Genomic DNA, 26,456 nt, shown 5'->3' with positions numbered 1-26,456 from the left:
AAAGTTAGACCCAAGATTGCATGAATTCTTATGTGTAGCAATCTATTATTGTCGTTAGTATGCTATTTTTTAAACAACTTAGATATGACATGGTTTATTAACAAAATGCTATAAGCAGATTCTATCTTATGTATGTGTTGTCTTAAAGCAGTTTCCTCTCAGACTCAAAATATGGTGGAAATGTCCAAAGAAAAGGACACCTCATTATGCTTCTTAACATGTTGGTGTAGATTTCATTTCTAAAAAACATGAACATCTTGTTCTATCAAGAAGTTTTTACTTTTTAAGTCAATCAGGTACGAAATCCTATTATTTACTGACTCTTTCCTCTATTAAGCTCCTTCCTGGTTTCCAAAGAAATAAAAGTTATCTTCTCTTCTGTGTTAACTATGGAAACTCTGTTTCATTAAACCAACCAGTTAAATTCAAGGCTTGTGTTACAACTATTATGTTATTTTAAGTAAAACTACACCAAATGGCTTTACCATGTCAAGTTATTTTTATGAAAGTTCAAAGCACTTGTTGATTTTTTAAAAGCTCAGCCTTTTTTTATTTCAAATAAAATTTTCTTTTTAAGCTTATGCTACTTTGGGGTATTGAAGGAAATGCACATGCATAGTCTTCATTTTTACCTGTATAAATCTAACTATCCCTCCCAGTATATAAGACATGCTATATATAATCTAATTCTACAAAGGTGATACATGTGGATATAATTTTTATACACACATATACATATATAACATATGAATAGATGTATTTGCTCTTATTTTATAGATAATTAATTTCCTCTTCATGAGAAATATTAACCATTAAAATAAACATGGGCCATGATCAGTAGGGTATTGAGAATTTAAAATAACTATTTTGAGCACGATATGAAATCTACCTCTATATACCAAAAAAGTATGATAAAGAGAAACAAAACAACATTGGGTTCCTGGCAGATCTGCCTTGGGTTCTTGTGGTACACCTAGCAACTAATTAATTACTAACATTCTCTCTCTCTCTTTCTCTGCCCTTTTTATTCTTTATTTCTTTGCTGTTTTAAAAAGTAAACTTTCATCATTAGAAAGATTCTGAAAATAATGACTCAATAAATTAGCAAAAAAAATAATTGAAATCTTATTTTAAAACACAAAAATAACTAGTTTTCATTAGATAGTGAAGAAAATAATATTTCTCAATTGTCCATATGTCCAAGAAATCTAAATAAGGCTACCAAAATGAATTTTAAAAATACTAAAATAAAATATGCCTTGCATATAGTTTATAATGTAATCAAGTCTTTGTTGGCTTGATTTACAATAGAAGTCCATAATATTTTAACGTGTCCTGAGAGTGAGATCATTCAAAGATCATCCAACAATTATTTCTAAAGGATTACTTTCTTGTATATTTTATTTTTACCTATCTTTGTACCTCTTTTTTTCCCCCAAGGAAAGTATAAACTTCTTGATTTTTGGCACATAGTTATCACTTGATAAAAACTTGTTAAATTTGATTGATTTGATAGAAATACCTTCCATAGTTATTCCCATTTTTTGGTGAAATTGTTAAAATGGCTAATTTTGTTTATGTTCTAGATAAAGTTTACCTAGATTTGTCTTTGGACAAAGTTTCTTATTGTATTCTTGCTGATAAGATGAGGCAATGAAGAGTAGGTGACAATACAGTTTAGTGGAATTCAGCAGTAATTGATTTACTAAACCCAAACAATAGGTTAATTAATGATTCATTGGAAGAAAGTCTCCAGTGGAGTGCCTTAAGGATCTGTATTTGACCTTGAACTGTTGAACATTTTTATTAATGACTTGGAGAAAGGCAAAGATAGCATACTTAATACATTGGTGTATGATACAAAGCTCAGACAGGCAGCTAGTTCACAAGAAAACAGCAAAGATTCAGAAATTGAGAGAATAAAACAATTTTGTGTTAGTGGAAAAGTACATTCCTTTAGGTTAAAAAAGAGAACAATTATGAGGAAGGGGAACAGGGTTAGATTTTTTTTTCCTTTCATCTGATATTCCAACTCCTAAACATTTATCTTTGATAATTATATCATCCTTTGATTAAGATATAGACCTTCTTCAACTTAAAAACCAGAGTAGAATCAGTTCACCTTCTAACATATTCACTCCTTGCCCCTCCATAATTTCACTTCTTAAATATAAAGAAAAGTAAAAGTTTTAATATTTGGAGGAGTTAAAGTCAAAAGTAATATGTATCTCTTTTGCCTCTTAGGCCTCTTATTTCAGCAACTACTGATGAGAAACTTTCTTTTATTGATGCAGGTTGTACCTTCCTTGTAGTTTTAGAGGTTAGCTTTGGGGTACAAAGAACTGACTAACTTATTTAGAGTCACTCAGCCACTATATGTGAGAGACAGATTTGAACCTAACTATTCCTAACTCCATAAACAGCTCTTAATTCACTTTGCCATGCTGCATCTCTAAAAAAAATCATCTTATTTTTCAAATTTATTACAGAAAAAAAGTATAGGATATGTATCTGTAGTTTAATTGTGAGTAAACTACTAGTCATTTGAAGCGCATTTTAAGTATTTATAACTTGATAGAATTTATTTTCTAGGTCATTTGTAGCTTCCTTTTAAAATTAAAGAAATAGTAAGTTGATGTTTTCCTCAAACAATCACTTCTCCAATGGTCATTGTCTGGAAGGTAGACTGGCATATATTATCAGTACATTATCAAATGCAGAAGTGCATTTGATGTTTCAGTTGATAAAATGATGTAGCACAAATTAAGAAACTGGATTTAGATTATAATTTTATCTCAGGAGGAATAGTATTTTTTGTCAGAATCCTGTGCTTTCCCCATCTACTTGAGTCAGTTTAAATATAGGTCAATAATAATTCAAATATAAAAGACATTGCATTTGCAAAACTTTTATGTGGAAAACTTTTTAACTTTATGTGTGGAGAAGAACAAAATAAGTCAAAGATCTTCAAACTGATTATAGGTTATCTTAGCACTACATTAAATGTTTTTCAATGTTATATTTGAAATATCTCAGAAAAAATTTCTTAATCTTAAATTATTAAAAAACAAATCCAAAACCCTTTTTATTTACATTCCATAAGAGGGGTAGTAGACTTTCTCAAAGAAATCAATTTTATGTACACTACTTCAAAGTCCGGCTCTTTTTATACAGCAAAATAACTGTTTGGACATGTATACATATATGATATTTAACTTATACTTTAACATATTTAACATGTATTGGTCAACCTGCCATCTGGGGGAAGGGGTGGGGGAAAGGAGGGAAAAAGTTGGAACAAAAGGATTTTCAACTGTCAATGCTGAAAAATTACCTATGCATATATTTGTAAATAAAAAGCTATAAAAAATCAATTTTATTGGGTATAATATTATACATCCAGTTTTCATCTCTATCCTTACTCCTCTTTTCCTCTCCACTCTTATTCCCATCTAGTTGTGGCAAGTTTTGTGTTTTGTGGGGTTTTTTTTTAGTTATTAATGTTATTTAAGCACAATGCCTCAAAGATATAGTGCTCAAGTACATGGTTATGTGCTCAAAATCTTCACATTCTTAAGAAGAAAGGATAAGTGGGGATTATATCCAAAGTTAGGATACTTTTTCTTTTTAAACAGACTTTACTTACCTTTCTTTGAACATAGGAGATTCGAACTTTTAAGTCTGCATTGCTGTGGATGAGAAACTTTGCCAAAGCAAAAAGGGAAAGAAAAGAAAAGAAAAAGTTAATCAAATAGTGATGATCAACAACTTATTTTCTGTACATGAAAAACACATGATTGATACACAGTTATTTCAAGGAATTTATACAACAGAGAGTAATATTGAGTTTGGGGAAGGTCATATAATCAGGTATAATATATTCATAAAAAAGCCCTCCCATAGCAAGGAAAACAGGTGTGTACTGTTATTCAAATATGTCTTTTACATTGAAGTTTCTTTGTGCTGCAAGTATATTTGAGAACCTCTTTTTTTTGTGAACACACCTGAGAGTGAAAGTGAATTATCTATGACGGTTTTTTTTTTTTTAAAGAATCAGTGGTTTAACACTAATTTCTAATCAGATCTTACAGAAAGGAACAGCTCGCATGGCAGCTGTACTTTTCCCAGGGTTAATTACCTTTCACTGCTCTCTACTAATGAGTCAGCTGTTCCTGTCATCACACAGCTACACTGTGTTCATCTGTAGCTCGAGCTGTGGACAAACATAGTAGCTACAGCCCTGTTTATATACTGGTGAAAAAAATTTTTTTTTTAATTCCTTTCATATCCACAAGAAAGAATATTTTCTGAGTATGCAGAAGTGAGTATGTCAATTCTTCTAAGGTCACAGTAATCCCCCGCAAATGCTTGAAAATCTTCAGAACTCAAAATGAAGACAACTTAATTTTAACTGATAGTCTTAAGGATGACCCTATTAGGAGTGATTAAAAGTTTGCAAATTTCATTGCTAATGAAATAATTTCCACAAAACATTGGATCAGAGAGAATCAAATTTAGAGTTAGAACTGTTGGAAGTAAAACATAGAAAACCGAGTTCTAGCTATATATTTAAAGTGACTTTTGACTTAGCTAGAAATATTTTCACCCAAATATTCAAATAGTTGTTGAGAATATTTTTAGAGGTACTTAATTTTTTTTAATTTAAAAAATGATTTGGATTTCACTGTGCATATTAGTGAGCCTTTGATTTCAATTATGAAGTTCTAGATCCAAAACTCATACACATCTATACATTCTTTTCTCTATCGGTAAATAAGGTCAAAGTTATGTACTCTTTCCAGCTGTGCCTATGAAGCCTAAGGAACCTGAAGGTACCTATTCCAATCACCTTCAATGGTCTTCTGAGAAAAATAATGATCAATTTGATACAATATTCCCTTTTATTAGTTAGGAGATTTCATTTTCAGATAATAAGGTACTCATGCCCCCCAAAGGCTACAATCATACAGACCTGGGAAAAGGGGCAGGAATTGAACATCCAAGAGCAGTTTGCTATGTGTTTGCTCTTCTCACGTTAGTGATTCTTTCATAACGCTCTCTGTTAAAAAAGGTGGCTGGTCCGGCCTTTAACTGAAGTATGCTCTGAGCATTCTCTATATATCTTATTGGACTTCATCCAATTCTTAGAAAAAGCCATTTAAGCTAGCAAAGTAATAGCTATCACCCGCTGCTTCATTATATGCACTATTATTTGATATGAGAATACAAAATGCAAAACTATGGGCCTTACAAAAAATTAAACTTTCTGAAAACACAAAGCAAAGAGTGAATTAATTAAACATACATTATGAAGATCAAACAAATGTCAAGCAACAAAGATTTTCTAAAAAATTCAAAAATTATATCAGCCACAGCAAACCACTGAGTTCCTTTGAAAAGAATGTTTTACTGTGTCGTTTTCATTTCACAGTAAAATATATAAAGTTCTTTTCTACTGTTGCTATCTTTGGGAATAGATCATATCAAATGATTATGGGAAAGACAATATCTTAAAATAATCACTTTTGAGAGCATATTGTGTGAGAAGCAACATGGTATAATGTAATGGTGTGAAACACAGAACCCTTGGGGCTGCAGCACTCCTGAGAGTGGACTGAACCACATTAAAATGGAATTGGGAAATATTTAACAAAATCAATATAAATAAGAGATGATATAGTTAATATTACATTTTAAAACTAAGTCAATGTGTGGCCTTATAGTGATTCTTATGTATGGTTTAGTGGTCTCCCAACCCCTTTCTTTTTCAGTTTGACATCTTTAATATAATGATGAAAGTTCTGACACTAATTAAGAAAGATCTGGGTCCAAATATTCCAATCAAACCTCTATTACTTCCTGTCTGTGTGGCCCTGAGCAAGCTCTCAGCCTCAGTTTCTATATCTCTAACATGGTGATAATAACTGCATCTCCTTCCAAGCATTGTTGTGAAGATCAACTGAGATAAATAGGTGAAAGAGGAAATTTTTTTGCCTCAATTGCTATCTAGCTTTAATCACTGATAGGTGTGGCCTTCGTCAAACTGAGACTATTGATGACCTTAGCTTAAAGGCCAAAGTTTCCCATTGTATATAGGATCATCTCCAATTGTCTTGATCTATATTTGGTCACTGGACCTAGACGGCTTTGTAGGGGAAAGTGAGGCAAGTGATTTTCACCACCCTCCCTCCCGTATATCCTATTCATTTGCATTACTTCTCTGATATCATGGTCCTCTCCAAAAATAGGACAAACAATCTCTATGTGTAAAGCCCTTTTTAAACATTAAAGCCCTATGTCATTGCAAGCTCTTATTATTATTTTAGAAATATGTGCAGAGGTTTTGGTGAGATTTTTTTGTAAGTAAAAGGGGCATGTGGCCATGGCCAAAGAACCAGACATCTGCTATGAGTTGTTTCAGAAAGGGATGGGAAATCCTCAGTGTATTAGGTTAACATCAAGCTCTTCATTATTCTTGAATTTATCATTAGGCATGTTAGAGATCATATGCATTTCCTACAAACAGGTGTACAGAAGCAACAACTTATCAAGGGGTTACCCCTGAGGAATACTGAAAGGATCTGGTTCAATATGAGAATGGTAAGTATAGTTATCTGAAAGGACAATGATAACGAAAAGTGAAATAGGACTTTACACTTGCCTTCAGAGCTTCCTGCCTTGTAAGGGAATATGACATATACAAAGAACTTATAGTACCCAAATTGCATTAGAGAACTCCAAGAAAAATGCAGTGAGTGCAAAGACATAGATCTAGGAGGCATCTTTGGGATCATGTCCCAATCCTTTCATTTTGCAAATGAGGATACTGATTACAAAGATGTTAAGGGACTTGTTCAATGGTGCTCTGATTTCAACCTAGTTCCTCCTGTTTCCAAATCCAGTGCTCTTTCCATAATATTGTGATGCCTTCAGACAAAACATTCAGTGAGGTCCCATCAGGCTTTCAGAAACTGAGATTCATCTCCTTCATTGTAGAGATGAAGAACAGGGAAGCAAGACACAATGATAATTCTAAGGCTTCAGGGTAAGTGATAATGTTAGGTGCCTGTAAGGCCTCCAAAATACTGGACATCAGTAATAGCATGATCTAAATAGGGTTTGATTAGGAGAACTGAATATAGAAGTGACCAAAAACTTATTATACTTTATTTCCCTTGCCATGCTCTATATTCTAGCCAAATTGGCTCACTGAGTGTGAAACATATCACATTCCACCTTCCATTTCTATGTCTTTATATAGGCTCTTCTTGTTGCCTAGAATGCCCTCCATCTTTACCACTGATTCTTAGAATGCATAGATCTTTTCAAAGCTTAGCTCAAATGCTACTTCCTATATGAAGCTTTTCTTAATTATTCTCAACTATTATTCCTACTACTCTACCATTTATGTGTGTGTGTATTGTTTCCCGAAATAGAAATTTCTTAAGATAAGGAACTCTTTTATTTTTATATTCCCAAAGACTAAGACAGTACTTGAAATAGGAGATTGGATTAGTACTTTCAGTGGTATAGGAAATTCCTGCCAGTATAGACCAGTATCTTTGCTGCAACTTATTGTATTATAGAATTTCTTGGAGGAATATAGAATGTTTAAATGAGTTAAAAGTTGCACAGCTGATATATAGCTGAGGCAGAATTTGAACCCAGCTCCTCCTAGTAAGAAGGCAGACTTTTTAACCTCTAAACAATATTTATTGCCTTTCACATGGAACAGAATAGGAACTTAATAAACACTTGTTGACTGAGTGATTTAATGAATGATATGAAGTCATATATAATGGAAGTCATATATTGTTCATTTGCATGTATAACTTTTTATCATATTTTGTAGGGAACATGGCTATTTTAATCTTATGTGATAGTGGGATAGCTTTTCTTAATGCTATTACAAATACTTTTTGTACAATATAAAAATAAATGAGTTATTCATTATACTGGCAGAAGAAGGCATCATATTTTCCTTTTCCCTAAACCTTCCCTTCGTCCTAACTTCCATATTATTGTTGAGGGCATTTTTGTCACCCAGGATACTCACAGCCTCAGAATCATCCTCTATTTTCATTGCTCCTTCACACCCAGCCTCATAGCCAATCAGTATTTATGTCCTGTTAATTCTAGTTCCACAATGTCTCTCACTTTCACTCTCCTTCTTTTTCCTCACACTTGGTAAGGTCTCACACCTAAGTTATTGCAATAGCCTCCTTATTAGTCTCTTTGGCTCCCACACAGCACAGGTCTGACAATGTGCTTCTCTTATTCAAGAAACTCCAGGAGCTGTCTCTTGACTCTGGGGTAAGAAATAAATTTCCCTGGGCATTTAAAACCCAGAATGGTTCCAATCTCCCATTCCAGGTTTACTGCTCAGTTTGAATTCTATCTTTTAGCCACATTGGCCTACTTACTGTTCTCTTTACACCACATTCCATCTCTCACCTCTGTGCTTTGACACAACTATTTCCTGCATCTGGAATGGACTCTCTCATCTTCACTTTATAGAATCCCAAGCTTTATTCAGTGGTCACCTTAAGTATTACTTTGTAGACAAGATTATTCTGTTTCTCCCAGTGATTAATGTCCTCCCCATCCCCTTACAATGGAAGGTATTGGGACATTTCATTTTTGTTTTTGAAAAACAAACAGTATAGTAGGCACATAAAGTATATAGAAGGTACTGAATAAAATTTTTGAATGAATAAACAAAGCAAACACTAAGAAAAAATGCCTCAAAGACATTTCAAAAGAACAACTTTGAAATATCAATTTTTAATTTGTACAAAAACGAATTTAAAAAAAAAAGCTTATGAAATCATGAACTCAAACTAGAGGGGAACAAAATGGTCAGGCAAATAGTCCCCAATTACTAACCGACTCACTACTGGGTGGGAAGTTTGAAGTATGATGAAGATTCTAGTTCATGATGTAGAATTTACTATAAAATTCAGTAGAACTACTGAGAAATAAAATATGCAAATGCATAGAGAAAAAAGAATCCAGGAAATATAACCTGAAATATGAGAAAAACTAAATGGAAACTTTTTATTTAGAATATATTAAAAATTAATAGATGCATTATTATATATAAATATATTACTTTTTTCTCATATTTGATTCTTAGCAAAGAGGTGATAATATATTTTCATCAGTTCTATTAGTTTGCCTTGAATGAATGAAAAACAGTATGAAACTCCAATTGATGATATTACAATTATATATCTGTGATCTATACTACAAAGAGGTATATATTAAAGTATATTTTTAATATTTTATTATTATTTTAATATTTTTATTTAATTTTTAAATATTTTTAAATTTAATATTTTTAAAACCTGCAGCGTGAATGAATGGCATTCTAAGAATTGATAAGTGATAATATAACAGGATGTGTTGCAAACACCAAGGAGGAAAAAATACTCTAGGTAAACTAAAATGAGATGAATAACTGTGATGTAATATGGAAAATATGGATTACACTAGGAAACTTTAACTTTAGTGTAAAATAAACTAGAGGAAAATGCAGAAGACAATAAATTAAAACTTTAAATGACTTGAAGTAATAGGATTTTTAAAAAGATGAGTTTTCAACTTAGATATAAATTAAATACCACTGCTAAATAAACTAAACTTTCTCTTTTTTCTTCAAATCATTAATACATCTTTTTTTTTAAACATAACTTTGGAGGTAATGTACTTGAAACTTTGTACCAAGTAACAGAGATAGCATGCACACAGTTTGAAAGATGATAATGAATATTAAAATATCTAAGGCATGAGTCAGAAAAGATTCAAAGCATGTGGGAGGAATTTTAGTGATCTTTACAGAGGTATAACACTCACAGTCAGGGGGTTTCAAGTAGCAAAAAAAAATTAAAAAACCTAAAAACCAAAATTCCTAGTGCTGCCTAGAACCAGATTAAAAATTGATTGGTAAATGGTTAATAATGTACAGTACAACATCAATGATGGTAATTTGTGGGTTTTTGTACAATCTTCAGGGATCTCATTTCTATTTCAGTTTGACATCACTAAATAGTTTACCAGCACGAAAGAAATGCTACGTAGTTCTAGAAATGACAGTTCTAATACAATTAAGATACAAAGTTGGAACTTGATATATTTTGGTGTAAAATGATGATGATAACAAGTGTCAGGTTTATGGAACCTCAGTAAACTATGAACTCATTAAGTATAGGGACTACTTTTGACTCTCTTTGAATCCCTAGCACTTTACACAATGCCTTGTACATGGTAGATACTTAATAACTATTTTTTGATTGCTAGAGAAAAAAAATGACAAATACTTTCCTTCAGGAAATAAGCTATTAGGTAACAAATTTTTTTTTTTTTAAGACAAAAATGGAAGATTAGGCACCATTAAGAAATGAGTAAAAAAAAAAAAAAAAACACTAAATTAAAAAAAAAAAGTTGGCAACACAAGTTATTTCCAAAAATCTTAGTGCTAAATTTTAAATTTAGGTTTGCAAAGAGATTTTGGGGACACACTATAGATTGACAGCATTTTGGTTGGAGTACACTGCTTATTTTTCAGTTATCATATGTAAGCTCTCTTGGAGGCAATCTGATAAAGTAGAAAATGCTGGATTTGAAGATAGAAGATCTGAGTTTAAATCCTGTCACTTAACTCTAGATTTCAGAAAGCACATCATATTACTTTTCTGTGCTTCAGTTACCTTCTCTGAAAAAACGAGAAGTTGGATTTGATGTCCCCTAAGTTTCCTTTTCAGACTAAATCTATGATCCTATAAATTGGGTCTTATTCCACAGACTAGTCATGCCCATGCTTCACTATCCCTTTGTTTGAATTCTCTCATGAGGTATATCATCTGTTTTTCTTTTTGTCATAACTTTTCAGGGAGCCAGGTGGTGCAGTGGATAGAGACCTGGGTTTGCAATCAGGAAGATTCATCTTCATAAATACAAATCCAACCTCAGACATTTACTAGTTATGTGACTATGGTAACCTGCTTGCCCCAGGTTCTTCATCTGTAAAATGAGCAGAAAGAAATAGAAACCATTCCAGTTTCTTTGCCAAGAGGACCCTAAATGGGGTCATGAAGAGTTGGACATAACTGAACAACAACAACAATATAAGCCCTTTATATTTGACAAAGTTAGGACTGAATTTCATCTCTCTCATGGAACTTGTTTGATTACTGTAGCCATCAGTCATTAAGGTAAGTGGTGAGGTTCTTCTTTAAGAATTAAGATTCAACCTCAAAACAATAGCCTCTGGCTTGATTTTTTGCTCTCTCCACTTCCAACTTTTATGTTATAGAAATTGACTTATAGTAAGTGATCAATTTTTGTTTGCCCTTTGTCTTCAAAGAGGACCATGACAAAAGGGAGGTGATACCATGACATACAAGTGAATTGGATTTAAGTGAAAAAGGGCTGTGCAAGGTCACCTGCCTTATTTTCTCCTCCAGAGTCATTTAGGTCCAGTGGCAAAATATACATCAGGATGATTGGAGATGGTCCTGCATGCAATGGGAGAGCTTGGCTTTTTTAAGCTAAGGTCTTCCCCACACCTCAGTTTGAATGTGGTCGTATTCATTTGGTGACTAATAAATGCATGTTGATTAACTGGCTTATTCCAGGCTTTTCCTAGAATATCTTTTCTTGGCAAGTGATTTCTTCTTCTTTCTATTGAAAAACTCCAAGTTTTCAGGTTAGGCCAGCAGTTAACCCCAATCTAGAACACTTCAAACTGGCCATTATAAAGAATCATTCTGGAAGAGATTATAGAGGTCATAGCAACCTAGAACTAAAGGCAGAAGGAGTATGAAAGGTCATCTATTTTAATCTTCTCATCTTAAAGATGAGGCAACTGAGGTGTTCACAGAATGTCCTCCCCAAGATCACAAAGGTATTACATGATAAGAGTATTTGATTTGAACCAGGTTCCTTTAATTCCAGATTTAGCATGATTTCCACCCTATCAGGCTGGGGCTTAGGCTTTGATGCTATTGCTTCTGGCCTTTCTCAAGTTATAACACTTCTCTAAATGAGCTCCATCTCTGAATCCCATAGCAGTTATGGTACGTTCCATAAAATTTAGTACTTCATTACATGATGTAATATTTCTCCCTCTTGATTCATGTGCTTTAGTCTTGTCTCCCTGCCTCAAGTGTAAGTGTCTTGAAAACATGTCATATATTAGAAAGAAACAGACATGTAAAGGGGAAGAAAACGAACTATAAGCTAAGAACACCACCTTCTAGTCTTGTCACTAAGTAGCTATGCAACACTGGATCTAGTTCAAATCCTGGCTCTGTTATTTAGTGTCTGTAAGGCTTTGGAGAAATTATTTAATCCCTCAAGGCTTCAATTTTCTCATCTGTAAAATAGGGAGAATGACCTAATGACCTCTGATTTATTTGTTAAAGATGAATAATCCTATGATTCCTATGAGTAGATGACATAAACGTCATGACCTATCACTTTAAATTACTGAGACTCAGTTTCCACATATGTAAAATTAAGGAGTTGCACTGAGCTTGTCTTTTGAGAGGCAGCTAGGTGGTACAGTGGATAGAATGTTAGGCTTGGAATCAGGAAGACCTGAGTTGAAATCTGGTCTCATATACTTACTGACTATATGATCCTGGACAAGTCATTTAATTCTGTTTGCCTGTTCGCTCATTTGTAAAATGTAGGTCATAATATCACCTACCTCAAAGAGTCATGGTGAAGATCAAATAAGATGTTTGTAAAGTAGTTAGACCAGTGCCTGGCATATAGTAGGTGCCATATAAATGCTTATTCTTTTCTTCCCTCCATTTCCCCATAAATCTACCCTTTTCCCACATCTTCAAATTTTTGGGACTTCTGCCTAGGGGATTTCCATCTAGCCTAAAAGGTAGTCTGATGTGGTGATAGAGTAATGGAATTAGAAGCAGGAATACCTGGGTTTAAATGTGGCCTGGGCACATCATTTAGATTCTTTGGGTTTCAGTTTCTTCATATGTAAAATATATAGATTGGGACCTATGATTTCTATAATTCCTACTCTAAATAAATCTGCAATCTACCTATTCTCCTATGCTTTAAACCTTATCTTTGACTCCACATTCCCTCCATTTCTCTCCCTCCCTCTCCTTGTCTGTCTCCGTCTGTTTCTGTGTCTCTCTGCCTCTGTCTTTCTGTTTCTGTCTCTGTGTCTCTGTCTATTCCTTCCCAACCTCTCCTCCCTTCTTCCCTCCTTCCTTCTCTCCTCTCACTCTCTGTCTCTGTCTCTCTCTTTCTTTCTGTCTCTGTGTCTCTGTCTCTCTCTCTCTCTCTGACTTTCTTTTTCTCTCTCTAATTATTCAGTCCCTTTGATTCTAGTTGTCAAAGATCTCTTGCGTCTTTCCCTTTTCCTCTAGTCTCTTTAATATCACCCTTCTACAGACTATCTTTCCACTCATTGGAGTATTATAGCAGCCTCCTAAAAGACCATTGTCCATTCTCTTATTTCTCCAATTCACCCTTGACATTGCTGCTGGAATACATTTTCTTGGGCTCTCTTCTGCTCAAAAAGATTTAAGTTGGCTTCCTATTACTTCCTAAGTAAAGCTCAAATCTTTGATTGTCATGCAAAGTCCTCCACAATCTGTTATCAGTATATCTGTTTAGGCTTACCTTATATTGCTCCCCTTCATACATTTTATAGCTCAAACAGGACTCTACCTTGTAGAATGGACTCTGTGCTCTTTTACTACCTAGTCTTTGTTCACATCTTTTTCTCAAATATTAAACTTCTTCCCTTTTACCTTTTGCATTCCTTTTTTAATCTTTAAAGCCTAATTCAAATGTTTTCTTCTTCATGAAGCTTCTCTTGATCTTCCCGGTCTATAATGACCCAAATACTTTGACCTCAAGTAATATAATTATTTAGCATTGTATAATTTCCCATGTCTTATCCTTCAAATAGATTGTAAATTTTAGGAGTGTAGACTTTGTCTGATTCAAGTCTTTTATGTCTTTAGCAGCCCATATATGGTATCTGCTTAACAACATTTGTTGCAATGAATGAATCTCCAAGATCCTGGAGAGCCAGGTCAAACATACTGTGACTTCTTTGTATGCTACAGAATAAAATAAAACATTCAAAATAAATATTTCAATTGATTAGCTGATTTAGCAAAGGGTTGCATAATTCATGTCATCTTTTCAAGCTCTGATTGTTGTGACATTACTTAACTAAGGAAGTCTATGATGGCACTAACTATGGAATGCCTGTCCCAAACAAGTTCATTGTAAAATGTTCTAACCATCACATAAAACTCTCATGGTGTACACATAGCCATTGCACAAGAAATGTGATCTTGCCCCTGATAGGCTGCCACACGTAAAAGTAGTTTAAGCAGTGCCAAGAACTTTCTATCTTTCGAAAGAGTCGGCAGACTTCATACCAACAGTTTGATATTGCATATAATATTCTATTTTCAACAGAATATTTGGAAACTCAAGAAAAAAAGATTGAATTCTTTTAAAATAATGTTTATCAATCCCTCCAAGGAACAATGTTTAAGTTGTAATTTTAATATAATGCTTTAAGTAGGATACAAAATGCAGACATAGCTCCTAGCACTTTAAAGTTCAATTTAAAGTTTAATTTGGCCGAGGGAATATGATTTTTACAAATGTTTGCTGTTCTTAGGAAACAAAAAATGCTAAAACATTCTTATATTTAAAGAGAATTTATTCTATTATTAGTTTTATCTGTAAGTTGTCGGTAAGTTGCAGGAGAAAGAATGAATCTGATTATTTTTTGAATAATTTAGCTGCGAAGGTGATTTTTCTAAAGCATAGATAAGACACAATGCAACTCTTCAGTGAACTTCAGTGATTCCCTATTATTTCTGAGATCAAAGTAAACTCTTTTGTTTGGCATTCAAAGCTCATCATGATCTGGTCTCTTTCTATTTTTTAATCTCTTCATACTTTATTTTCTTTCATTTTATGATCCAATGACACAGTCTTATTTGTAGTACCTGGAACACAACACTCTATCTCCTATTGCCATGCTTTTGCACTGATTATTCCTCTTTCAAGAAATGCTATCATCTCTCATCTCTTCTTCTTAGTTCCTTGAAAATTTAGCTCAAATCCTATCTATTCTAGAAAGCCTTTCTTACTCTTCTTAGCTGCTAATAATCTACCTCTTATAATGGCTTTTCTTCTTCTATATACTTACTTGTCTTCTATTTGTATGTTACCTCTCATTAAAATGTAAGTTTCTCACTGACAACGATTTTGGGGGGGGGTATACTCTTAACAGTTAACAGAGTTCCTGGTACATGGTAAATATCTATTTGTTATTTGATTAAATTGAATCGTAACACAATACAGATTCATTTCAATAAGCATTATGTTCAAGGTAAGAAGAGAAATATCAATAGAAAGAATACATGGTCTTTATCCTCAAAAAGCTTGCAATCTAGTAGGAGACAATAATGTACAAAATAAGTAAGTGACGAGTTCATAAGAGAAACATAAAACATTATGAGAATTTACAGACGGGAAAAATCATTCTAGCTCTGGGGATCAAGGAAAGCTTCATGTAGGGGAAAATATTTGAGTTTGAGTTTGAATGATAGAAAAGACTTCACCATATAGCTTTTAGTGGAAATGTAGGGAAGAGTGCATTCCAAGTATAAAGAATCGTGTCAGAAAACATATTAAGGAAAGAAAGCAAGCACAAAATGTGGTAAAGAAATGGTAAATACTCTGCCTTGGTTGGAGTTATTTCCTACATGGAGAATATCATGAAATAAAGTTGAAATAATAAGGTAGTTTGGAGGATCTTGAATGCTACAATTGGTGAAGGGAAGTTGTTTAAGGTTTCTGAATGGGAAAATGTTATGATAAGACCCATAATTTTTTAAAAGATTAATTTATCAGCAAAGTGTAAGGCAGTTTTTAGAAGAAAGGGTCCAAAGGCAGGGAAACCAGCAAAAAGGTTAGAAGATCCTCAGATAATCGAGGATGGCAATAACAAAGACTTGAAGCAAAGTGGCAGCAATGGAGATGGAAAATGAGATAGATGCAAAAAGATATCGTATTAAATGGGTAATAATGGTAACTGATTTAGTTGTCTGGGAGAGAGGTTTAGAAGACATGCATGAGATTTTAAGCAAAGGTAACTGGGAAAATGTTTACATTAATAGAAAGAGAATATGAGAAGACCTTGATTTAGGGGGAAATGAATTTAGTTTTTGGTTTGTTATTATATTATATTAAGCCACATATATACATACATATATTTATATATGTATGCATATACAGATACACACATATGTGGTATATTTAAAACTGATGAAGATAGCAAATATTTGTCAAAATTGATTTTTCAAATTTAAATGATTATTGGATCACAACTATTTTCCTTATGAAATCAAATTAATTTTATATAATTGGGAATAAAGTCTTATTTATTTGTAAAATATATATTGTCAGTAAAATATATTTATATATGTATGATTTATAAGAGGATGTTCATATATATTATGTATATATTCTTCACTGGATCTGTGATTTCATCAATTGTGTACTCCTACTGGCATAAATTGTAGATTGTAATCCATCTATGCTTTCTCACCTCATACTTTCTCTTTTGGTGTAGGTTCTACAAAAGACTGTCCACATGAGATTCAATCAATGTGATGGAAGCCTTCCTTCTTGTCCTTTTTATGTTGTAGAATCAATGCCTCTGTCAAACTGAATAATGTTTCTTGTTTAAATTCATAATTTAATGAAATACTAAATTTCATTTAGATACTAGTAAAAATAAGGATATATTTTTCCTATCCAAGATCATGGATTTCCTGAAATCTATCAATATATTCCAGAATAGGAACTCTTTCTCTATATCTTTTTTTTTTACCTTTTGTGAGTACCAGAGGAGCCACTTGGGCTGTCCATCTGTTATTTTCATTCTAATCTCATGACCAGCCCATTTCTCTTTCCGTGATCCATGTCCTCAGTGGCATTCCTTTAACTACTTCATGATCAAAATCCTATCTTGTTCAACTATAACACAGCAATATTTATGATACTATTCTATATTGTATCTATATAAAATACCATGATATGTAATATTATATTACTTTGTATTGTATTGGAGAAAGGTCCTCTTTTTACTGTGGGTGTAAATCTGAAAGCCATGTTACCTGATCATGGGATAATCACATATCAAGGTGCTAAAGGGGGGCTAAAATATAGAAATTTCAGAAAGCCATTTGGTAAGAGAAATCTGGTTGTTCTATAATCTGGCCTACATAAGAGCTTTTAGATTATTGTTGATCTCTAAACCAAAAAGTGTGGCACAAAATCTGGAAAACATGCTGCATTGGAAAACCTATGTTAGAAGGTAATAAATTGAAATGTAAATTTTCAGTAGAATTAAGCATGGAATAGGTTGTTGGTTAAAAAAGGCCAAATGCAAACATATTTCATTTACCTGGGACAATCAACCTAAGCAATATTTATCTTGAGTTTTTTGGTCTTTTTCCTTTTTTAGGCTTGGAACCCACATCCCAGGAGTAAAATAACAGAGCTTTAATCCCTAGAAAAAAATCAAATTCCCCAAATACATCATGGAAACCAGGATAATCCTTCATGAAGTCAGAAACAAAAATGAAAAAAAAAACTTCCTCTACCATTAACAACAACAACAACAAACATGATCTCTATTCTTTCATTTTTTCAGGTCTGACATTCGGCAGATGACCTCTCTTATTTGTCCCTACATGTTTTCCAAAATATAAAAGTGAAATAGAGTCCCAAGGGCACTGTACTTGAAAGGTTATGAGAGTTAGAGAATTTTAACCATGCCTGCCAAATCAGCAGATGGCTTGTGATTATAATTATATGCATCAATAAAACGAATAATCTTTACAAAATTTGAATTTCTACTAAAGTAAGGGATTTAGTAAGCAGATGCAACAGAATGCATTTTCTTTAACCCTTTTGATAGACACTGCTCTTTCACATAGTGAACCTTAAGGGCTCTAGATATATTAGACTGGATACTTTATAAATTTTTTTTTTACCCTTTGTTTGTAGTGTTCATATAAGCAGCCTTAACTCTTTTCCGGCTCTCAACTTTTTTAAATATGGCACCTCTCCACTTCAGCCCTCAGAACTTTAAGGATGGTTCCTCTTCAAGTTACCTGTCCTAAAAGTTTCATTTTTGGAGGATCAACAATTTAAATTGTATATTAAATATTTACCTTACAATTCAAACCAAAATGTTAAAGAAATTAAATAATCAATAGTAGTTGCTTCGTTTTTTTTTTTCTAGTTCGTGGTATTCTATTCCAAATTAGAATTTTATTAACATCGACATTTCTCATTCTGAGTTAGCAATTATATTTAATCTATATATCTGCTAAAAGATTATTTTACAACTTTAAGTTAGGTCTTATATCAGAAGTAGAGTGATCTTTAAGTTTCCAATAATATGTGGTATCTCATCTTTTTGTTAAATCAGTTAACAATATATATTCACTCACTAAGTAATGGATTTTATTTTTGACACATATTGGAAAAAAAGTTAAGAAATTCAATTTTAAGGCTTCCTAGCTAATCTTATTCCATGATGGAGTGGGAAGCATACACAGAAAACTAGGAGGCAAATTGAAGCACCAGAGCGACAGGTAGGTTTTCTAGGATTAGTGGAAGGAGGATTGGGAAGAACATATTATAAAAAGAGTCTAAGAATATCTTTTTTGTTGTTGTTGCAAATTTCAATTATGCATCATTTTTTAGCAAATAAGTCTGAAAAATTTAGTCAATAATCAATTATCAATAATCATTATTAATTATCTACTATGGCCCAGGCACTGTGCTAAATCAGAATTCAAAGGAATAATTTTTATTGAGGTATATTATACCCTATCTGTCTTACTCCATCAAATATTTTATTTTATATATGGCTAAGTACATTTAAAAAGCCAAATTTGGATATACAAAAATGTATGTAGAATATATATTTATTTTTATCAGTAATCAGCAAGTACTTAGGCATTTATGTGGTATGAATTTTTAAAAGTGGATTTCAGGATCTATGAGACATGAGAGTAATTAATGTGTATTGGATAATTCTGCCTAATTGTATATAGGTGGCTGACACAGTTGTTGAGAATACTAGATAAGAAGTCATTGTAATTTTTGAGAGCCAGTTCAGAACAACATGTAGTTCACCTAAAAAACAAAAAAAAGAAAGAAAAGAAGTGAATACAGGAAGCTCCTGTAAAATTATGATTTGCCCTTAACAAGTCACAAGTGGGAATCCAGGTAAAATCACCATTGTAGCAAATATTCTTAAAATGAAAATCTTTGTATTTATAACAAAAATAAAATTTGCAGACTTACTGGTCACAATGAGCAATGTTTGCTTCATTTACAAGCTAATTCTCCTAAAGACATTTGAATTATCTATTCAAGTTCACTAGAATGGAATTTTCGGCTCTAAAGACAGTCACCAGCCAACAAACTTTAGGAAAGAGTTCCAGATAGTTTCTTGAGTAATCAAAGTGTTTTCCAATCATAATTACTCCTCACTAGAAAAATTCACATTCATTAAAAAGTATTGTTTTTAAATAGGCAGAAAATTGAGGCCAATAACTTGAGAACTAAACCCAAAAGGTGCACCTTTAATTATGGTTTGAAGTACCTTTAATATTTCAGAAAGACCAAGTCCATAATTTTAATGTAGCAAGTGCACTGCTATAATTAAATGAACAAAATTATGAAGAACATAGTATCAAAATAATTTATTTTAGAACTAGTTGAGAAAACCCATTTTAACTTATAAAAAAGGTTTGGATTTTAAAACATATTAGGACACAAATTTCAAAACACACTTGATTTACCATTAAAAAGCTAATAATCTATTTGATAATAATCATGATCTATGACTTCACTTATATTTATTATACATTTGATCTTAATATGAGCAACCTCAGAGTTGGTAAGAATAATCAAGCAAATTTCTAAATCTTGGGTTATGAGCAGAAAAACATTGAAATTCTAAGAGTTCTGAAGTGGCTGGACTTAGATAATGGGGTTATTACATCAATGTATAAATTGTTTATTTCTATTTCTAAAAGTAGTGAGAAAGATTACAATCCATAGCATTCAGTTGGAACCATTTGTCTATCACTTCTCTCACACTTACTTGTATTAGAGTTGCTTGCATGTCTTTTGAGATGGAATGTGGTATAGTTGAAAGAACATTAATGTTTGGGTCAGGAAAACTGGATTTTAGTCTGAGCTGAACCATTTAGTACCTATATAATTATGGGCAATTATTTAACCCCTCAAGTCTCAGTTTCCTAAGGTTAATAAGCCTTGAGTTACTTATATCACGGGGTTATTTTGAGGAAAATATTTGATAAAACTTAAATAACTATGAGATCATTGTTGTTGTTGTTGTTAATTGCTGCTGCTGCTGTCCTCTACTTTGCTAGATTGTTGGTTTCTTGAAGAAAAGGGTCATGTCTTTTCTATCTTTGTATCCCTCAAAACAACTAATACTCTACTTTGTACTCAATGGACATTCAATAATTATTTGTTAAATGAATGAATGAATGAATTTGAATTAAAGTTCAAGAATGAAAGTTATTTCTGTAGAAGTAAAATTTCACACCAGTGCTATGGTAATTAAAGGAATGAATGTACAGCAGAATGGATGGACTCTTGCATCTTAGTTTAGTTAAAGAATGAACTTTGACATACATATAACAATACTGATGAAGTAAATATCCAGTTTCCTCATCTGTCTGCTGCTTTCTTGTCTTAGCTGAGACATAGAAAACCTCATATATCCTATTTGGTGAATGATTAAAATGTCATCACCATAAAAAAGAATAAGTCTAATATTCTCTTGATTTTATGCATTGTGACATGGCTGACAGACTTTCCCCAATTGGATACCCATAACAAAAGGATTATACTAAAAGATCCATAGCCTTCTGAAAAGATCATGTATTTTCAGAACAATTTATTGCTTTACTAAAATAACAAAAGCCTCATCAACTATATCAAACAATTTCAATGAGCAGGATTCCTTAAGAACATGGAGTTCTGTGAGATGACTGGGGAGAAACAACTTGTTGTATTCCTTTTTAAAGATGTTATTTTTAGATGGCAATTAAAACCCCTTTTCCATGACATACTGTTTCTTCCCCATCATTTGTATAACATGTTGGTGAGATGACATATTATAGAAACACTTGGTGAAGTAAAAGTAAATTCCCTTTCCTGCAGATATTTAATTTGAATTTATTAGCACATTGTATCATCCCATACTTCACAAAATTGTTTAAACTGTAAGCATTAACAAGTATAATAACTATAGTTACAGTGATAATCTCTAAAATAAATACTATATTTTAAAAGTAAATAAAAAGGAATGTTAGAAGAAAGTGTTCACAAGATCAAAAGTCCTGTAGAACAAGAAAGTATTCCAGGGAACTTGTAGGTAGATGAATATATGAATAAATATATGATGAACTGTGCCTACAATCTCCTATAGGCAACCAGACATTTATTCTGTATCATAATGTTTAGCTACATTCTCCTAGAAATAAAAATGATTTTGGGCAAGTCAAGTACTTTGGCCATCTGATTTAAATATAATATAAATAATTTTAATTCATAGAATAGATGATTATGATATCTTGATAACCAATGACAGTCCTTTAAAAATGTGGGTGATCCTGGTAATATGAAAGTATCAGTTTTATAATATCACAACTTTATAAACTGAACTGAGATTTTTTTAAAGTGGAGAAAGAGTTAAGCCAAAATCTATGTAACTGACAGGCTTTAGAATAAAATATTTAATTTACCTGAATATCCTATAACAATATAATCCTCTCTTGAACCATACATACCCTAAACAAACATGTTTAAAGCAGCCAGAATATTGCAGCAAGGCAAACAAGACTTTCTGTCAACTTCCTGCTGCCATATTTTAGAAAAAGTATCCCGAGACATTATAGTCAAATACATTTTTTCAAGGAGGACCCTAGTAAGCAAATACTGCTGAAGAAGTGTCATCAAGATTTTGTTTTCTATGTAGAACAAGCAAATAGTCATTGGCACTCTAGGTATGCAACATCATAAATTCACAGCAGTGTCTATTATTTCAAATTTCAGGAAAACTGAAAATATGGAGAAAACATAATTTACATTATCTATATGCTATGCCCATATTTTCTTTTAAAAATCCATACCCTCCAAAGAAGCAATCATTCTAGGAAAGGTTATTTAAAGAACATTATTTAGAGGACAAAGCAATTTGTTCATGGCACAAAATAAGATTTACTATGTAAACCAATTTCCCACGATTCTGTTACCTCTCCACATAGGACTAACTGAAATAAAAGTTTCCCTGTTCCTTAAAAAGTTCATCAGATCTGAATGTACATTTAGGTGGTAGTTATTTTATGCCGAGTAAGACAAAGCATCATTTCTCCAGCAGCAGGTTAACTCTCGAAATCAAGTTCCCTCACAATTTGGGTTCACTTTACTTTTGCAATTCAAAACTTTTATTGAGATGGGAAAAAAGACAATCACTACCAAAATATTAACATTGACAACAGAAGCAGCATTTCTTGAAGTGACAGAAAAATCCCTTCATTATGACCTACTTGTCTAGAAACGGACTTTCAACCCCATGGTTAGGCTAAGATTTGTTCTACTTTCTCCCTAGGGCATAATTGTCAGACTGACTTACCGTGCGCCTCTTAGCCTTTGTTCTGCCTCTCACGCTGACATCAGGGAAGCAGTGATGTAGAATAAAGCAGGGGTGGGCTAGGTTAGTCCAGTGTTTGTGTCGTTGTGTGGTGTGCAGGGACACTCTGTGATACTCTAGTGAGCTGCTAAGCTTTTTTTGTAGGCTTTGTGTCATTTACTTAACGACCAATCTCATTAGCTGCCAGGGTACAATGGGCTGATGCATTTTCTATGTACATACTCTACACAGTGACCCTCAAGGTTGCCGAAGGTCTATTTAATCAGTCAAATGCTGAATATATTTGCAGTAAATCACTAAAAAAAAAATATGGGACCACAGAGGTATCTCACAAGGGCTTAATATTTACTGGTAGTTATTTGCAGGTAATAAAATAGGAGCATATTTAAGCAAAAACAAGGGCAATGGAACACAGATATACTCACTAGGTTTGTACTGGTGACCTTAATTTTGGGGAACTTTTAAAAATCCCAAGGGGGGAGATTAATTCTATTTAAAATTTTATTTTTCCTTCATTTTAATCATATTGTCCCAATTTAAAACAACAACAAAAAGAACTCCCTTTAGTAGTTCTCTACTCCCACCCCCCACAACAGCTGTCCCTACCCCCCAAGCAGTCTCAGAACTGGCATACTTGCATTTCTGCCCTCTCTTCAGTTACAAGGTAAAAACCCTTTTAACTCCTATGAAAAATGAAATGCTGAAAGGACTATGAATGACGACAGCTGTCCATAAGTATCAGGGATAGTTCTATTGTCCAGCTTGTCCCTGGATAAAATGAATACTTTACAGCAGAGGCTGTTCAGCTTGGCTAAAGAGTATGGGGAGAAGGGGAGGAGGTCACTGGAGATTTCGCACACTAATTTAATCTGGGAAAAGGACAGGCTCTGCATCTCACTTGAACAGACTGGCGGCAATCTGGGCTCCCACAGAACTATCTCCTTTTGCCTGTGCTCTATTTATTCCTTATCTCTGTTTACCAACCGCTAGGTCCCTTTCATTCACACCACGAGGCCGTTCTCCTACTATCAGTCAGCAGCTGACACTGTGGAAGAGCCTCAAAGGCAAAAAAAAAAAAAAAAAAAAAAAAAAAAAGGATCAAAACTAAACCAAAGCTGTATAAACAATGCAATAGTAGAAGTAAATGCATAAATCCTAATTCTTAACCCAACCCACAGGGTGTGAACAGAACCTTTATAGTAAATCCAACAAACCCACCACAGTGAGCTATGGGCTATAGAGAAAAGAAAGCCAAAATATCATTCATGAAATCATCATCTAAAGAAGAAACATGAAATGTCAACTGGGCATTGATTTTTACTTTTCTTTCAAAAAGAAAGTCTTATCTCTATCATGTACCAATGAGTAGGTAACCAGGAAACACCTCTCTAGAAAATATGAGGCTATGTATTTATGAGTTATTCTAAACTTTCCCTAAGATACTAAAAGTATGAGAAATATTCCACAATCTCAACTTTTGATTTTATGTAATTGATATCAACTCTTTTGAAAATATCACCATGTTTTTGAAATTCAAACACTTCAGGTAACTTTACATTTAGGAATATGTGGCAACATTCAAAAACTGCTGAGAAGTATTGAACTATCCAGCCAGCCAATTAAATCTCTTTTCCAGACACCATAGCCTTATGTCACAGGATAGAGAAGTTGAGCCGGGGTGGGGGGGATATAGAGAAATAATTTCTACATAACTTCCTATCATTCTATATATATCAATCTAGACTATGAAGAAGAAAATAGAGAAAGATGTTTAAAGAAAGGAAAAGGTGAAAGGACAAAAAAGAGGCTTAACTTCTGAATTTTAAATTATTTTGATCTTTGCATCAAATAATTTTTTCTGTTTCTAACTTTATGGATAATTATAACTATGCTTATTTATTATGAGGCATGCATCAAGCTCTTTTACTCAAAATAAGTAATAGTTAACATATGAATTTTCATATAGAGAATCACTTGTATAGTGCCTATACACACACACATTCACCCTAAAGTTTAAATCCCAATCCTCAATGATTCTCTTGACTGAAAATTATGTATTCTTTTAACTTTTCTGAGTTTTTATGATCAGTGAAATGATTGGATACTGCCATAAAATCAGCCTGCTATTGACTCAGCCACTAAGACCTTTACCAAAAATGAGAAGACAATGTTGCTCATTATCAAAGATGATCAATTGGCCCACATTTCAGTTTTGATTTTCACCTATGTACATTATGAGCAATGAAGTCTTTACTACTTGGATCCTTTTTTCCAAATGAATTAATGAATTAAATTTATCCTTTCACCAGCTGCTAGGCAGCAGATGGAACCATTTCTGAAGCCTTGTTGAATTCAATCCATAAAACTCATTTCCTAGGATTAGCAGTCCAAAGTTTCTTTTAATGTTTATATACCGCTTGGGATTTTGATTTTCATGATGTTAAACTTTCAATTTAACTATTCTTTTCACATTTCATATCAAACAATTATGATCTTTTGGGTTTCTATAGCACACACTCTAAGTCATATAAGGACAAGAATTCATTTCAAGAGCAATCAAGTAATGCAAAGTTCTTTTTGTGTGTTTGTTTACATTGTCTTATTATCATAGAAACCATTTATATTACAGCCAGAGAGTAATTATGTTGAATACGTATGCTTTCCTAATAGTTTAAGTAGTTATTTAATGTGGAAACTAAAGATGTTTAAATCACAGCAAAGAACATTTGTCAAGATAATATATGCATGAAGTTTTGCCCTCTTTTTGTTTTTTTCTGTTTTTTTTAATAACAAAGGACACAGCATTAACTTTTCCATACAGCAAATTGTCCTAATAGAAAACAGTCTTGTACTTCTGTAAAGGGCAAGGAAAGAGATCAGAAGTTTGCTAGCATTCATTTAAAGTCAATATTATAAAACTGCTACCATGGACAGCTCCTTGGGTTTCTTTTACTAGTTAGCTACATTTATTTCATTTTCAAATTATGTGGCATATGCTTTAAATTTATAAAAAGGATGTTTCTGATTCAGATGGTTTGAAACTAAGTTCATTCTTTTTAATGTAACTGAATTAGTTCCTCATAAAAAGTTTTAGCATACTTTGAAATTTATAACTACCCTGCATCTCGTAAGTTGTAGGATATCTATTTTTAAAATATAAAAGTTCATAAACTTAAAATGACCTTGCCCCATAGCATAAATACAACTAAAAAGGGTGATTCACTTTTATGAACAACAGTGATTTCCGCTAATTTGGCATAAGAAATCTATAGTAATCTAATAATGTAGTAAGCCAAGAAGGCCACATAATAATCATTATTGAGTAATTGAATATTTAGAAGAAGAAAAAATAGGAGTGGTAATATTAGGTTTCAAATATAAAAGTCCCACAGTAAACTATGTTTACAAGTGTAACAAAATGCTCCCACACTACAAAGTTAGAAGGAAGAGTTTAATTTTAGAAAGTCTTTACTTTGTAGGTAATTTTCTCCTCATGCTCTTTCTATAAAAGGCAATGAACATAATGCAAACTGAGTTTACTTGATCAAGTCTCACTTTTTAACCATATAAATAAAATAATCATACAATAGAGCTTAGCGTGATACAAAATGACACTTTATAAAATTCATTTTCTAAAAAAATTTAATTTCTTTAATAAAACACAAATATC

At 32.7% G+C, this 26,456-nt stretch overlaps 1 protein-coding gene across 6 annotated transcripts in view; it reads right to left on the bottom strand.

The window, feature by feature from the left end:
• ST18 (ST18 C2H2C-type zinc finger transcription factor) overlaps positions 1 to 26,456 on the bottom strand; it is a 326,074-nt gene that overhangs the window by 137,420 nt on the left and 162,198 nt on the right. For all 6 annotated transcript variants that reach the window (XM_031946404.1, XM_031946408.1, XM_031946407.1 and 3 more), the window contains one exon: positions 3,647 to 3,703. In XM_031946404.1, the coding sequence (XP_031802264.1) occupies positions 3,647 to 3,703 (57 nt within the window). The remainder of the gene's footprint in view (positions 1 to 3,646; positions 3,704 to 26,456) is intronic.

The sequence above is a fragment of the Sarcophilus harrisii genome, chromosome 1, assembly GCF_902635505.1.
Source record: "Sarcophilus harrisii chromosome 1, mSarHar1.11, whole genome shotgun sequence".
Taxonomy (NCBI): Eukaryota; Metazoa; Chordata; class Mammalia; order Dasyuromorphia; family Dasyuridae; genus Sarcophilus; species Sarcophilus harrisii.
Note: the sequence above shows the minus strand (reverse complement) of the source record. Positions and strands in the feature narration are given on the sequence as shown.